At 36.2% G+C, this 16,349-nt stretch overlaps 2 protein-coding genes across 7 annotated transcripts; one reads left to right on the forward strand and one right to left on the reverse strand.

Moving 5' to 3' along the window:
• Nucleotides 1–57: 57 nt before the first annotated feature.
• Nucleotides 58–13,968, forward strand: LOC118271647 (GMP synthase [glutamine-hydrolyzing]). 6 transcript variants are annotated; one of them, XM_035587763.2, is made up of 16 exons: nucleotides 58–224; nucleotides 3,135–3,257; nucleotides 4,983–5,169; nucleotides 7,020–7,137; nucleotides 7,493–7,649; nucleotides 8,068–8,211; nucleotides 8,503–8,599; nucleotides 8,838–8,926; nucleotides 9,336–9,490; nucleotides 9,820–10,000; nucleotides 10,453–10,587; nucleotides 10,908–11,079; nucleotides 11,378–11,495; nucleotides 12,210–12,324; nucleotides 12,549–12,740; nucleotides 12,997–13,968. In XM_035587763.2, exons 2-16 carry the CDS (start codon nucleotides 3,156–3,158, stop codon nucleotides 13,096–13,098), a joined length of 2,064 nt encoding a protein of 687 aa, XP_035443656.1. In that variant the 5' UTR covers nucleotides 58–224; nucleotides 3,135–3,155; the 3' UTR covers nucleotides 13,099–13,968. The 6 variants fall into 6 exon arrangements, with proteins under 6 accessions (XP_035443656.1, XP_035443655.1, XP_035443658.1 ...); XM_035587762.2 differs by lacking the exon at nucleotides 58–224 and adding an exon at nucleotides 518–649; XM_035587765.2 differs by lacking the exon at nucleotides 58–224 and adding an exon at nucleotides 777–896.
• Nucleotides 13,953–16,318, reverse strand: LOC118271649 (protein MCM10 homolog). Its single transcript, XM_035587767.2, has one exon. The coding sequence runs from the start codon at nucleotides 16,203–16,205 to the stop codon at nucleotides 14,070–14,072; it is 2,136 nt and encodes a 711-aa protein (XP_035443660.2). The 5' UTR covers nucleotides 16,206–16,318; the 3' UTR covers nucleotides 13,953–14,069.
• Between the last annotated feature and the right edge of the window lie 31 nt (nucleotides 16,319–16,349).

Raw genomic sequence — 16,349 nt, forward strand, 5'->3', positions numbered from 1 at the left:
TAGCTTCTTGCAACATAGTAACCATTAAAATATTTCAACTAAACTGTCATTTATTTCTAATAAGATCAAAGACATGAATGCATTGACAAATGTTGTGTACGGTGCGCCACCTGACAGCTAATTTCAGTACTAAAATTTTGTATTCGTAGTGCTGAATGGAGAATCACATTTTTTCGTGTTTTCCATGAACATATTCTTCTGAATTAGCGAATATTTTCTTTTAGGTAAGTGCGAAAAACTATGAATCAGAATTTTGTTCGAATAGGATATAATTTAGAAGAAAAGAAATGGCTGCTTCAATTCGTCCCTCCGGTTATGACCCAAAACCTTATGTCAAAGCCCGGTTTCATTTAACATTTTCATAGTATTACGCGCTGTTTTACATTTAATCAGCAACGTTTATTGCACATTGGATAACAGCTTTATTCGACTGAACGCACTTTTAAAAATATAGGCGGTAAGTTAGCATGACCGAATGCGTGATGTCCCCGGTATGCGATTGGCATTCGATTCTAGTTTTTCAACAAAAATCTTGGTTTTTATCTTAACGTTATCTTTTATGTTATCGATCAGTCGTAGATCATCTTATTTCGAAAATAATGTGTGAATTCCATGGCGTGACATTGCCATGTTTTGCATTCTCAGGAAAGTGAGTATTGCAATGTTCTTTGTTTTAAAATTATTTATTAATTTACGCAACGCGCCTTTGTGTTCTTGTGGCGCTTTGTAAAAAACAATACGTATTGTTTCTTACATCAGTAGTTTATTAATTTTGTTTAGTGGATTCTTATCAGAAAATGTGTATTGATAACCTTATTTGTTTAACCTTACATTTAGGAGTAACTTTAGTAGTTTTGTAACTATTGGGCTCTGGACCATACACTTCTAAACATCTGGTGCGTATTTTTAAATGATTATGAATATAAATGTATCACTATCATCATTGTATAATCATCTTGATTATTTCTATTATCATTTACCAATAAGATACTAGTGGACATGTATGATTGATTGATTTCTGCATGATTTATGTTCTGAATTAATCCAAATATTTCATTTATTGCCACATAAATAATATTATCATTCCAATTGCCCAACTAATCTGCTGTTGTATTTAAATGTGATCAATGAATTTTTATTTTTTAATCTGATTCATTGATCTTACAATGCAAATAGTTTACTGTTTACTCAATCATGTTAATTCAGAAGTTGCTATCAATGTAATGATATTTATAAAAATGGGTCATGATTATGTCAAATCGCTACCAATCTACAAATAAACTAGTCTAAATAGTGCATCATTTAAATATCTATATACAAATAACTATAAAGCATGTACATGTCTCTGTTGTTGCTAAAATTTACTATAGATGCGTCACAAAATGTTTGTATGTACATTACACTTCACGTGGGATGCTTTCTATAAATAACCATTGACAACGTAGACTAATGAAAGCACTACACAGTTTCTGTTCAAAGAGTTTTTACTATCAATTTAATTTTAAATATTGCAATTTATTTATCATAGTGATGTGACATGGACAATTAATGTGATAGTTTTTGTTTTTGGCAAGATATCTAGAGTGTGACAATGTGTTTGATAAATATCTGTGAATGTACTGTGGACTTGCGTTTTTTGCATTGTAATGTTTGGTTTTAGGAACTTTTTCTTCAAGGTAACTAGGTAACATCAGTGTGCACATATTTTTCTTATTGTAATTGATATCTAATAGAAAATTTTATGAACATTAGAAAATAGTTTCCAGCTATTTTCCACAAAACACACAATTGGTTATGGTTAGTTGAGCCAATAGGTTTATCATCGGAATGCATGTAATCAGCAATCATTAGTCACTGATATGGAGTGCTAAATGCTTTCAAGTTATAGGCCATTTAGGACAAGTGCTGATAGATTGTTTAGTTTTGTTTTTAACATCCTACACTGACATAAATACATACTTGCAATAAATAATATTAAAAAAAAAACAGTTCCAAAACACCTGCCATGTTAGTCAATATATTTGTAAGTATCACTACATAGTATAAATTACAGATACAGTATTTTTAATAGATATAAGTGATTCAAGAGGAAGGTTTATATGTATAATACATGCATAATATATCACCATTGCACCCATACAAAGCTGGGGCAGGTCGCTAGTATAACATATTTAGAAATTGAGAAATTTAATGGTTTTTCTAGTTACAATATTAATATGTAACTGGCAAAATATAATCTGTTCTGTATGTCCTTTGTCTATGAGAAAAAAAGAAAGATCTGTTTTGTAGAAGGTCATTGAACCAGTCTGAACAAAAACAAAGAAATGAAATTATTAGTCACAGTACAATTTTCTTTATTACTCTTAAATGATAACGTCATGTGATCTACCTTTGTTTATTTACTTACTAATATTTTCTTTTGGCGCGAAATTATCGTCGTATCACCATGTAAATATGAGTAATACATGTTTGATATAGTTATGACTGCCTCGTTTCTCGAGTACTGACGAAATATGATTGACAATCATGAAGAAGAGACATCATGATCGCAAGAGAGTTTGATCCTCTGATTCTTGTTGTGATTCTAGTAGACTTGCTTATCAGAATGCAACTTAGTCACAAATGGTACCATGTGAGTGTGTTGTAAGTAATACTCTGCCTACCTTCGGAAAATAACGAGCGTGTTATAACTATGTCTATGTATATGATCAAACTGCCGCCATTTCTCGTCATTTTCGGATAATTTTACAACACTACCCTCTGTTGTGCAAATACATTTATTCTTGTTTTGACATGAGAACTTAGTACTCAGAACTTATTATTTTCTTATTTTAATTATATTCTATTTTCTTTCTATTATATTCTATTTAAATTGTGACTCTATTCTAATTCTAATGTATAGAAAGTTAAGTGACAGCAAAATGGTGTTTGATCTCAACTGTTTTAAGAAATTATTTGATTGCAAGGTATATCATATAGGCATATTAGATTTTAGATGAGTATACATGTACTTAGTAAAGTAAGTACTGGCACTTAGAAGAGTCTTGTTTAGCCAATTGTTACTGTAACCATAGTTTTTAATTTGAAATGGGAAGGGGCACGAAAAAGTTTTAAATTCTTTTTTTTTCTTGTAGTGCTGCTGGCGAGTCGGCGAGATGCACACAGCCACTGCAGATGGGCAGTTCCGGAGTACCAACGGTGCCACACACGGACGTGACAAGGTCGCCATATTGGATGCTGGCTCTCAATATGGAAAGGTAATAAATATTCAGTTTTTAAACTGACATGGTCACTAACACTATTATTAGAACTTATGACGGGATATTTACCATGTTTATTCACTTCGATATTTCGGCACTGTTGCAAGCGCCATAATCACGGATTAAGTTAATCCTAATAATAATATTCAGTTTGACTTGCTATTCATCACTGATCTCGTGAATTAATTTTGAATTTACGAGTTCCAAGGAAAGCAAATAAAATTATACTGTTTAAATACTCTACCACTGCCTTAGTATGTGACGTGGATTTAAGTGTGAGTACTCCCAAATTTCCATAATTTTTTTCAAAGTAAAGTGAAGGCCACATTCATTTATGTGAACTCGTCTGCCAACCATCGAATAAATAGCGTGATGTTACCTACTGATTGCATATAATACTTAGAGACATTTAACGATTCCTTAGTAACGATTTTGTTGCAAAAGCAATTGCTAAGGACTGGGTTAATTAACCATTAAATGACTCTGAGTACGACGGCGTTAAGTAACATTATTCGTATAGATTAGGAAAATTACGTAAACGAATCAATTAAAAATGCCCCCTAGAATACTCGTATGTTATCATATCACGTTTATCAAGGAAGCTCAGGTCAATGTCAGCTAATCAATTGTGCCAAGAAATATTTCATAATGATTTGGTGGATTTATGTGATTGTAATAGTTAATTATAATAGTTATAGTCATGTTTGCATAACCTTTTCAATTAGTTTCGTAATTATAAGAATGTAAATAGATACTAATATGATAGAAGAGATCATATTTACGTCAACGTATAGAATCATGCATACCTCTACGGCCTATACGGCCTTAGGTATAGAAAACGGACGTGAAGCAACACTTGAATTGTTTCGTCGTCTGATTGAGGCTATCCTAGAGCCTATTATCTCCCCTCCCCAATCTTTCCAATCCCCGATTACCCAAAAATCACGATCCCCGATTCCCCAACAATCTCCAAATTCTTAACCCTCAAAAAAAGGCCGGCAACGCACTTATTACGCCTCTTACCATCAGGTGTTTCGTCTGCTGGTTTATACCATGAAAATAATTAAAAATAATTAATAGTGTATATGTATTTCTATGTATAGCTTATCGAAGTAACCGTCTTTTTAAACAAGGAAAACAAATTAAAATTGATATGGAACTTTAATTTGGTTAAAGCCTTTGTTCTTTATCGTTGGTTCGGTAACGCTTGTGGGATTTCAGATTATCTCATTATGTTGCGTTGAAAAATGGATAAGTCTATGTTGAAAATATTTTTATCCAATGATGTGAGTTTCTAAAAATAACGTATGGCTAAAGATTAATTAGCGTATTATACAATTAAAAAAAATAATTGGAAAACCTTACCATAACTGTACCTATACGTACCTATACATACTTATTACTTAACGTCTAATGGAAATTCTCCTATAAGAACTTACTGTGTTGCCATACCTGTTGTATCTACACACACTGTTTTACAAATGAAAGAAATATACAGAATAGAATCAGGTGTTATAAGCGGAATTGAAACTAAAAATCGAATGTATTGTTAACATAGAAAAAATTCTTCTGAGCAAGAAACATACACACAAACAACACATTGCACAGCAGCCCGCTTTACACCCACTTTTTAATACCCACACACTATCAAAATTACTACATTGAATTAAAATATTTAAATAAATACTATACAATTAACTTGAAAAATAATAACGTCGACAGGTAATAGATCGTCGTATCCGCGAGCTATGTGTGGAGTCCGACATCTTGCCGCTGGACACGCCGGCCTACCACCTCAAGGAGGCTGGGTACCGCGCCATCGTCATCTCCGGCGGGCCCAACTCCGTCTACGCTGAAGATGCGCCAAGATACGACTCCGATATATTCAAGATCGGCTTGCCGGTATTAGGTGAGTCTTTATGAACGTTATATTCACTCTTAAACTGCTATAATTCAGCCAAAATCCTGCATTAAATGCTTTTTTACCAAAATATAATTTGTAAGTCTTGATTCTAGATTAGATTCTAGATCTAGAACCTTGGTGTTCTGCTTCAAAAAACGCAGGAAAATCCTTGTAAAGTCCTGTGCCTACACCTGAATACCCTGGTCATGTTGGACTCATAATCTGGTCTGACTCAAATCTGTTGGATCCCATCTGATAATTTCAAAGAACACAAAATACATTTGTATTTGTGTAGACAAATATGGAAATATTATAGAGTATGTAGATACTCTATAGTACTTCCATATCTCCCATTTGAGACATAGAATATTCAGATACAACTCCGAAAACAACAATATGCTCAAGTAATGTATAAAAAGTTAAAGTTTTGCAAAAACAATACTTCGATGATTGTACCGCGATAATTATTGGACTCTATTGCACGAGTGCCAGACGCAGACGGTAATTTGTTTAATTACGGTAATTCAGATAAAACGATTTTCTTAATCGCGTGCAAGCTTCGTACTTAGTTTAAATTAGTGGCTGTTTTACAATTGCCGTGAATGAATGCTCTTTTCGCGTGTCTTGCTTTGAAAATATATACAATGTGATAGGGTTGGGACTTCTAACCCGTTAAGGCTGAGTACTACATCTAATTTTATCGACAAAAAAAATAATATGGGATGTTGAACCCCTAATTGAAAATATTGAAAAATAGTGATTTTTTCGGTAAAAATAATTCACAAATGATTTTTTTTCTCACCAAAACATTATCAAACATATGAAAAAAGTAATGAATTAGTTAGCCAAGGTTATTAGCTACCGTTTGTCGTTTTTTTTTTTTTTTTTGTTTCTACGACGCATACAACCTTTGATATCAAAAAAAGTAAAAAAAATATAAAAATAGCCATAATTTTTAGGGGGAGGGGATTCGACCGCTTCGACCCCCGACTTTTGTCCATAAAATTAGATGTAGAACTCAGCCTTAACGGGTTAGAAGTCTCGCCCCTATCACATTGTATTTATTTATTTGGCACTTTATTAAGTGAAAGAAATTTGGAAAAAAAGGGTAACTTTAACAATGAATTCTTTATGAATGTATCCCTCTTAAAGGGAGGTCTTTAATCAGCAGTAGACATATTTTGAATTATTATAATGATGTTGCTGAAACTTAAAATAATCTAGATCGTCATCTGTTTTAGTAGGATAAAAATAAATACTTCAATACATTTATTTTCCAATCAATGATCCTGTACTTTGTAAGTCATATATTTTTGAAACGAAATCATTTAATTGAACTGAGTCATGTATGTAATCTTATTCTTCAACAAATCAGCCGTATGTCAGTCTGTCACGCTACAATGCGTTACTATTCTTATTATGTAAATCATAGCAATTATACAAAGAAAGTAGTACAATTCATAGTTTCTAGGTAAAGATCTTGTTTGTAAATGTATTTATTTCACTACCACAAAAAAAAAACAGTCAATATTTTTAATGGAATAGCTAAATAGGGTTTATGTTCTTAATACAAATTGCATTAATAAACAAGCAGGTATCATAAATTTAATTTATGAAAAATCATGCAGTGAGTTGTGCTCTGGCAAATATTTATTCTCTTTAGCATCATATTAAAAGTCATTAAAAATCTAATAAGAATTCATACACTTTAAATGGAAATCTTTGGCATTTGGTTACGAATTATGATTAAAATGTGTTGAAGTAAAATAATATACGCCTTTTAATAACTTAATCATCGTAAACATTGTGATCATATGGTTGTATGTTGATGATTATTAATACAATTTGTCACCCAGGTATATGCTACGGCATGCAGATGTTGAACAAGGAGTTCGGAGGCTCCGTGCTGCGCAAGGAGGCTCGCGAGGATGGCCAGTACGAAGTTGAGGTGGAAACCACATGCCCATTGTTCAAGTGAGTCTATTTACTCAAAGAATTAGTTTGTCCCATAGGTTTGAGAGAAAGTGTTATATAAAAGAAATCATAGTAGTTATTTGGCCATGTCAGGTTAGAAATTGAAGGGGCTAAGTGACACCTTATTGTTAAATTAGTTATATTCAAATAAATTAGCTTTGTTTCAAAAATATTTTGTAATTCATAAATAAAACAAAAAAATTAGAACTGTATCTTCAAACTCTGTATTATATTGTGAAAAATATTAGGAAAAGGCATTTTAATTAACTTGATAATAATTTTCCAGCAGTAAATAAATCCTTTTCATCATCACAACATTTATTTCCTTGTACCAGCATCAGTTTTTTGTTGTCAGCCGCCTAGAGAAGCTCCAGCCAGTGCTGCTGACACACGGGGACAGCGTGCAGAAGGTGGGCGAGAGGTTCCGCGTCGGCGCCCAGTCCTCCAACCATCTCATTGCTGCTATATACAATGAACAGATGCGGTTATATGGCGTGCAGTTTCATCCCGAGGTAATTGTCCATAAAATCTGTTCTAAACTTGTCAAAAGAAATTGGAGATATGAAGTTTTAGATCATTAGAATCATCATAGTATAACTCACAAAATATCTACTGCTAAACAAAGACTGAGATTGGTTGGTTGGAAGCATTAGAATATCCAGATATTCCACGTCCATCTTATCATCCATTGTAGTTTTAATCAGATTCTAACTTAAGCGACTTAAATGTCCACCAGTAAAATAAGCTTGTACAATTTTAACTCAACTTTAAAGAATTAAAACTATATACAGCTGCATAGAGCATAAACTCAAAACTTTAAAGTCCATTGCCATCATAGTTTTGAAAGTCGATGAATTATAAGTTACACCACTTTCTTTAGGAAATTATTTGAGCATTTAAAGTACCTTTAATCCTCCTTCCTTCCTCCAGGTGGACCTAACGCCGAAAGGCAAGCAGATGCTATCAAACTTTTTGTTTGATATCGCGGGCCTGTCGCGCACCTTCACGCTGCGGTCACGTCGCGAGGCCTGCATACACTATATACGGGAAACTGTTGGAGACAACAAAGTTCTTGTGAGTATAAAACTTATAACAAGTTTAAGTTACTTTTTATGGGATAGGGCAGCAAATGAGTGGTTTAACTGATGGTCGTAAGCGATCGGGGTCACCTAGAGACACCCACAAATCTTTGTGTTACTATGGGGATGCTTTTTGAAGGGTTAAGGGATTTAAGAATTAAGGCCTTTGATGATGCAAGGGTACATTAGGGCTCTGGTAACCTCACTCACATGGCGAATCCATGCGTTGTCTCACGCCGGTTTATTGGTGTTATAGTTTTGTAAAACAATATGTTTGGTTGAACAGGTGTTGGTAAGCGGTGGCGTGGACTCCACAGTATGCGCGGCGTTACTTAGAAATGCTCTCCGCGAGGACCAAGTCATCGCTCTACACATTGACAATGGTAAGTTAATATTAGGATACTTGTACTTCATCTAAGCAATTTATCCATGAACTTAGTAACAGTAGTAGTTAAATGGACTGTTTAAAGTTCACAAAGTGATTAAATATGTTGTTATTTTAATGATGAATTTGATGGTTAATTTTTAATCAATTTACTGCATAAAAATATTCTGTTTTCATTGAGTTAATCAAGTTTTCCTTTGAATATATATCGATATGTATGCAAATGTTTTGTGCAGGTTTTATGCGTAAGAACGAGAGCGCTAAGGTGGAGCGGTGTCTCAGAGAGCTCGGCGTACGCTTACATGTTATCAACGCCGCTCACCAGGTAAGTCTTCATCAATTAACCTATTCTGTTAAGAAATTAAAGGATTTATACTAATTTGAGTAAAAAAAACATGTAGGCTCTTATTCATCAATTAACCTATTCTGTTAAGAAATTAAAGGATTTATACTAATTTGAGTAAAAAAAACATGTATGACTCTTATGACTTGTTAGAAACCTGATAAAAGGTCTATAAAAATCTCAAATGTTTATCTTAGTTGCAAAATACTAACATTAAAACTGAGACTCAGTTAAAAACTCAGTGATCTGATTCCAAACTTCATCTGAATTAGGTTATAGGAAAGATATCCCGTTTTAAGTTCCAATTCTAGTGTTAGTGACCATGTCAGTTTAAAATATATATAGGAAAGATATTTATTGGTGTTCTTGTAAAAACAAATGTCCTGTATAGTTCCGACAAGGCAGCACGGTGGTCCGCGAGGCGGGGGGCCGGGCGCGCCACACGGGGCTGCTGTGCCACACGGCGGCGCCCGAGGACAAGCGGAAGATCATCGGGGACGTCTTCATACGCATCGCCGAGCAGGCCGTGCACGACCTCAACCTGCAGTACGTAGCCATATTTAAGTCATTCTGCAAATGTAGGCCGCATCATCACTTACCATCAGGCGAGATAGCGGCCAAACGTCGGCCCATTTAACATAAAAAAAAATGTAAATAGCATAAAACATACTTAGAAAAGTTGTCTTTAATTTTGAACTTGTTTTACTGTAAAATTATTTGGCTGCTGCCATAAATGATTAGTGTAAAAACTGTTAAATTCTAACAGACTTTATTCCTTTTACAATAGATAAAATGTAGACGTGGAATTGTTCTTAAACATCAGGATTTATGTTCAAAATCGCTCGCGAAGCTCTAAAACTCCTCAATCTTCGCAGGGAAGACCAAGTACTGCTAGGCCAGGGCACACTCCGGCCGGACCTGATAGAGTCGGCGTCGTCGCTGTGCTCTAGCAACGCGGCGACCATCAAGACGCACCACAACGACACAGAGCTCGTGCGGGCGCTGCGCCAGAGGGGGCGCGTCGTCGAACCACTAAGGGACTTCCATAAGGATGAGGTAACACATTATTGCCATACATCTATACTATAATATTATAAAACTGAAGAGTTTGTTCGCGCTAATCTCCGGACCTACTGGTCCGATTTGAATAATTATTTTGTATTAGATAGTGCATTTATCGAGGAAGGCTATAGGCTATAAAACATCACGCTATGACGAATAGGACCCAAGCAGAGCGAGTGAAACCTCGCGGAAGTAGCTTGTTTAGTAATATTTATGAGTAAAATTGATGTTTGGTAGCCCGTTTAGAGAATGTGTAAATATTATATCGTAGTATAGCTACCAAGGAATGTAGTTAAAATAGGGTTATTAAGACATCTTAATTATTATCATTTTGCGATAGATTCTAGACATTATAAAGCAATAAAAACCTCATTTTTCGTTTCGCATTTGAACAATTTCACAATAATTGTTAAATATGTAATTGACAAACCGGTGTGTACGTGCAGGTGCGTGCGCTGGGCCTGGAGCTGGGCCTGCCGAGTGCGCTGGTGGAGCGCCAGCCCTTCCCGGGCCCCGGCCTCGCCGTGCGCGTGCTCTGCCAGGACGAGCCCTACACCGAGCGGGACTTCGCCGAGACACAGGTAACCTATACTATATTCTATATTAAAAGGTTTGTTGAAGAAATTGTCCTATAAAACAACCAAATCTGATTGATACCCCAACCACTTGCAGAAAAGATGTGAATATAATCATATTTATTTGCTTGTTGTTGTTACTTCTTCATTTATTTACACCTTATTATGATATTTTCTCAAAAAGCTTTAAACAGACGAAGTGGAAGGACGGTAGGGAGGCCTTTGGCCCTACAGTGGGATGATTATAGCTGAAATCGAAAATCGATGATATTTTCTGCCAGCCGACCATCCAAAATAGACTTTGAAAATGTAAATGCATGTTACAGGTGATAGTTAAAATAATGGTGGAGTACGCGTCGATGTGCGTGAAGTCGCACGCGCTGCTGGGCCGCGTGGCCAACGCCAGCACCCCGGCGGAGCAGGCCGAGCTCAAGCGGATCTCGTCCAAGTCGCCCGTCGCAGCCACGCTGCTGCCCGTCAGATCTGTTGGAGTACAAGGTACACACACTATTCTTTGTCACTATCAGCCTGTTTCTGGCAACTTGATGGACATAGACGCCATATGTCACCCACAATGATTTTCCAGTTTAACTGGATAGTAACGACCTGCATCCAGCGGAACTATTTATCCATCCACAATCAATTTAAAATATACTTAAAGTTGTGAAAGAACTCAAGTTATTTCTAATCCTTTTTTTATTTTCATGAAGATTTGAATACTGTGGGTGGGAAGCTAGTGGAATATATTTTTCGCATTGTTATACCAGATTGTAACTAGCATACGTAAATTTCCCAGGTGACGGCAGAACGTATAGTTACGCGGTAGCACTATCGACGGAGCGCTACCCGCCCGACTGGAAGGACATGCACTACCTCGCCAAACTCATACCGCGTGTCTGCCATAATGTTAACAGGTCCGTATAATTATGATTTCTTTACCGACAATATTGACGCATTTATAGTTTTGTCAATGAGGGATTTGTGTAATAAATACATCAACAGAAAGAGATCGTCATAATATAGGGTGTCCCAAAATTAACGCAAGATTTGAATTAAATAGAAAACGCCGTTTTTAGTCTTTTGATAGTTATATTTTTATTGACTCGTAAAGTACATAGGATAGGGTTATGTATCGTAACACATCGGACAAATGGCTTCCACGGCTTTGCATGCACATGCGCACTCTTTTGTTGAAATTTTCCATGACCATTCTGCATAAATGCGGCTGAATTTCGTTGATGCAGCGTTGAATCTTCTCCTTTAATGCACGGGTGGTTGTGGGCTTGTTGACATAGACTTGTGATTTCAAATAACCCCATAAAAAGAAGTCTAATGGTGTTAAATCACACGATCTAGGAGGCCAATTTTGATCACCGAAACGAGAGAGTACACGACCTGGAAATGTCTTTGAAATATTCTTTAATAATGAAGACACATTTTTGTTCAGGGTTGCCAACACTTCTCTGCACAAATGGCGGCAAATTCAAATCTTGCGTTAATTTTGGGACACCCGTTATAATCACTGTTTGAAATCCATACAGCTGAAATATAGACCTATTGATAAGGAATTAAAATGTTCCATTTCTGATTTTGTGTAGAAATTGATGACAATCTATTTAATTTCGTAGGGTTTGCTACGCTTTCGGAGGATTAATCAAGGAGCAAGTGACAGACATCACGCCAACCTTTCTCACACAACAAGTTATCTCAACCTTACGCCAGGCGGACGATCTCGCCACACAGGTAACTTCTGATTTCATTAGACAAACATTGTCTTTCTTATTGGTGAAGCTTGTTTGTATAGTGTATAGAAGGCAGTACACCATATTTGATAGTTCATAAATTGTTGTACAAATGATACAAAATTAAGAACATAAATGAGTTTCAGATAGTCTATAGACTACTTTATCGAATTGTTTAAAGACTTTTTCTTAGCAATGTCTTATCATGTATTCCTAATGTCCCAGGTGTTAGTATCGAGCGGGTACGCGTCCCGTATAGCGCAGATGCCGGTGGTGATGATCCCGATCCACTTCGACCGCGACGCGGCCGTGCGCGCCGCGTCCTGCCAGCGCTCGCTGGTGCTGCGCCCCTTCATCACGTCCGACTTCATGACCGGCATCGCCGCGCTGCCCGGCTCCGACGCCATGCCGCAGGATGTAAGTATACTTCTAATCTACCTAGTTTATATTTTAAAAATATGTTTTACAGTTTTGTTTAATGTTTAATAGGTCACACTTATGTTCCAAGAAAGTTTGTTAAGTTAGTCTTTGAATCCAGAACTTATCATTCATTATAATTAGATAAGAAAGTGTATTTGAAAACAACTTATCCATGATCACTATAGAACTTCTCTGTTGATGAAGTGTCATCAGTTTAGACTTATTTTAATTGTACCTATCTATTTGTCGGCAGGTCGTAGACAGAATGCGCAAGGAGTTGATGAGCGTGCCCGGTATCTCGCGCGTGCTATACGACTTAACCCCGAAGCCGCCCGCCACTACAGAATGGGAATGATCACCGCGGCCCACACACTTTTATATATTTTTTTACTGAACGAACGCACCCACGGGCGGTGGCCGCGGCCTTATTGTTTTATTTGATGGAAGGCATCAGCAACATTGTGAAGGCAACTACGAACTCGACTATACACAAACACTATCGTTATTTAAATAACCGAAACGATTCTAGACTTGTACTACATAATTACTCAAGTGCCTAATTAGTGTTATGTCGATCTCATGAGTTGTCAATTCTTATGCCTCTGTTCTCACAACTTTTCACATACTCTCGTTTGTGGCGAAGCAGTGCCGGTCGGATACATGGCGGCTATGTGTATAATAGCTGCCCAAGTACCAATATGTTTTATTTTTCAATGAACATCTACCACCGGACAGTCTGCAATCGGAATGTGTGAAAAGGCACTTACAGTCTCATCCCCATGAGATCGATCCTAACACTCCTGTTGTTAGTTTTTAACTGTTTTCTATCGGGAATATAAATGGCTCACGTTTTTATAATATACTATTTTTGGGTTGACCATAACGTTGATTTTATTTTGTTATTAGTGTTTTAGCTATATCGAGTTTTAATTTATCATTTCTAAGTTTCAATGGTCGCGCCACTGCCCGATATAAAGAAGTTTTTGTAAATACATTGGTGTCACATGTTATAATATTAGCTCCACTGATCAGTTTTGTAACATGTAGTAATTTATTGTCAAAGGCTGTGTAAAAATTTATAAAAAGAAGCCCACAAATATTCCGCGCGACAAGATTATTATAAATGGATCTTGTATGAAATCGAAGACACATTGTGTTTTATGGAATGGTTCAGTGTTATTGACTGGAAGTTTCATAATAAAAATTATATTATGCTTTATTTTCATATTGGATTTTATTTCAAAACCTTTATCACAATTTTACATAAATAAATATACTTATAACATTTAGCAGTCAGTCAAGTTAAAAACAATACAATAAAAAGTATTAGCTATCAGGCACTAACAAATTGATGTTCTTGCCAGATGTAACCTGTCCACCTATGAAGGTTTCCTCTTCACCCCTAATAGATAGGCCCTCAGCTAGCTGAACATTCTTTTCTCTCATCATTGGAGCTTTTACCCAGCGAGAGCTACGGCAGTTGCTGCATGAATGTTGGGGAATCAGTTCAAGTGAAACAGTTCTGTTGTTACAATCAGCACATTTGAAGAACCTCTTGAATGAGTCCAACACTTTCAGGGGATGTCTTTCATCCTTACATATTTGTGCAGCTGAAAATGCAGTGTACTTGCATTTCACGCATCTCACAGCTTTGCAAGCAAGCTTGAAAGTATTCAGCATTTTTTCTTCCATTTGTTCCTTTTTCTCAAGTTTACTGAAGTATTTTTCCTGTTCATCATCTTCATGCTGTTGGATTAGATTTTGATGAGCTGAGGTTGCTTCTAGAATTTTCTTGAACCTCTCAGACATTACAGTTTTAGTTTTCTTTGGTTGTGAACTTGTATCGTCATTGGATTTAGATTTTTGGCTATCATTCTCATCACTACTAGAGCCATTTAACTTTTCTAAAGCTCTCTTCTTGCCAGCTTGGGTGCCTTTGATGTTGTTTGGGTCTGCCTTTGATAAACCACCATTTTGTTGTATCAATCTGAAAGCATTTGCTTTAGCTCTTTCTGCAGCCTTCTGTCCATAACTCATGTTTAGATCTATAGTACCACTGCCTTTAAGACCAAATGTACCCCTGCTGCTCAGTTTAGGTGAACTTCCAACTCTATCAGCCAATGATAAGCTCTGTGACTTGGTAGTATTGGGGCTAGAAGACAGTTTATTGAGTCTTTCATTATCACTTGTTCGCTGAGTAGAGGGGCTATGTAATATTGTACTGTTCTTCATGGAACCAGCCCCAAGAGGAGCCTTATTCATCATAAGTTTATTACCCTCAGACTTGTGGTAGTCACTCAGTGACATCAATCTATTATTGTCTCTCTCTTTAACTTTGGATGAGTTACCACTTGGCAAAGCGCTGTATGCTTTCCCACCATAAATAACAGTGTTTTTACCCAAGACCTTGTTTTGTAAATTGACAAGTCCTTTGCCCATAGTGGAAGATTGAAGTTCCTGTCTTCTGGAGTACTTCTGATACTCCTGCTTGACATGATAAGTGCACACATCACATTGGCTTATGTTGACAAAAGCTGTACATGGTTCACCATTTTTCTTCTTACTCTTGCAGACTCCAAGATCTTTTGATTTTCCTAAGATCATGACACGGTCAGGATTTTCAACACTAAGACTGGCTTGTTCAGCACTGTTCTGTGATCTATCTAAAACATTAGGGTTTAGAACAGCTACTACAGTCCCCTCTGGAGTTTTCCACAAATCATTGTAAGCTTTTCTGAATAAGAACATTGAAACTGTCTTGAGATCATCTTTCAAGTCACTGAGAGTCCATATGAGGAATTGGTTCCCCTTTTGTGACTTCTTAGCAGCACTCTTCCTTACAATAACACCACCAATCACCCAGTCTTTAGACAAATCTTCATTTTCAACATGTCTTTTCACTCTAAGCATATTTATAGCTTCTCTGCCTTGCATACGGTCAAGAAGGGCAGTGCTGGATATCAACGGCTTAGTAATTCTGATTCCAAATACTGGGTCAGTATAAATATCGGCATTTTCTTTTGGTTTTTTAATCTCAGGTGCACAAAATGTGTTTTTACTCACTTGTTCAATGGGCTTCTTGGTTTTAAAAGTATTTTGAGCAATTTTAACATCCATATTTGTTTGTCGCAGCCTAGTTTCGAAGTCAAGCCTCTTATCTCTCTGTTCATCTTGCTGGTGATCCAATATTTTCTTAACCTCAGAACCATAGTTACTGTACTTACGTTCAGTGTAGTTTCTTTGTTCTTCATCGTCTGATGAATCAGTATCGCCATTATGGATAGCTGAGTTCTTAGTGGGTTTACTTTCTTCAGGTTTCTCTTCAACTTCTACATTACTTGTGCTCGGTTTAAAAATATCAACTTCACGTACAGAAACTTCCTTCACATCGTTATTATCAAATTCGTTTAGGTCTGCACATAATAGTTCTTCAAGCTGTGCCAACTCATCGTTATCACTCATTATTTTTTGTAGTAAAATGGGTCAATTAAAATATTATTTAGCAAAATTGGCGCGGAACTTTAATAATACCACAGTTGGCGCGCGATCACGATCAGTCACAATTTGACATTGACACCAAAACAGGTGATTTTATCTTTTTAAAAT

The sequence above is a fragment of the Spodoptera frugiperda genome, chromosome 5 (genome assembly GCF_023101765.2).
Source record: "Spodoptera frugiperda isolate SF20-4 chromosome 5, AGI-APGP_CSIRO_Sfru_2.0, whole genome shotgun sequence".
Lineage (NCBI taxonomy): Eukaryota > Metazoa > Arthropoda > Insecta > Lepidoptera > Noctuidae > Spodoptera > Spodoptera frugiperda.

Coding starts and splice junctions, on each gene's coding strand:
- LOC118271649 (XM_035587767.2), bottom strand. CDS start 16,205: ATGAGTGATAACGATGAGTTGGCACAGCTTGAAGAACTATTATGTGCA.
- LOC118271647 (XM_035587760.2), top strand. CDS start 2,922: ATGGTGTTTGATCTCAACTGTTTTAAGAAATTATTTGATTGCAAG. Junction 8,212..8,502: donor TTGGAGACAACAAAGTTCTT/GTGAGTATAAAA, acceptor TTGGTTGAACAG/GTGTTGGTAAGCGGTGGCGT. Junction 10,001..10,452: donor GGGACTTCCATAAGGATGAG/GTAACACATTAT, acceptor GTGTACGTGCAG/GTGCGTGCGCTGGGCCTGGA.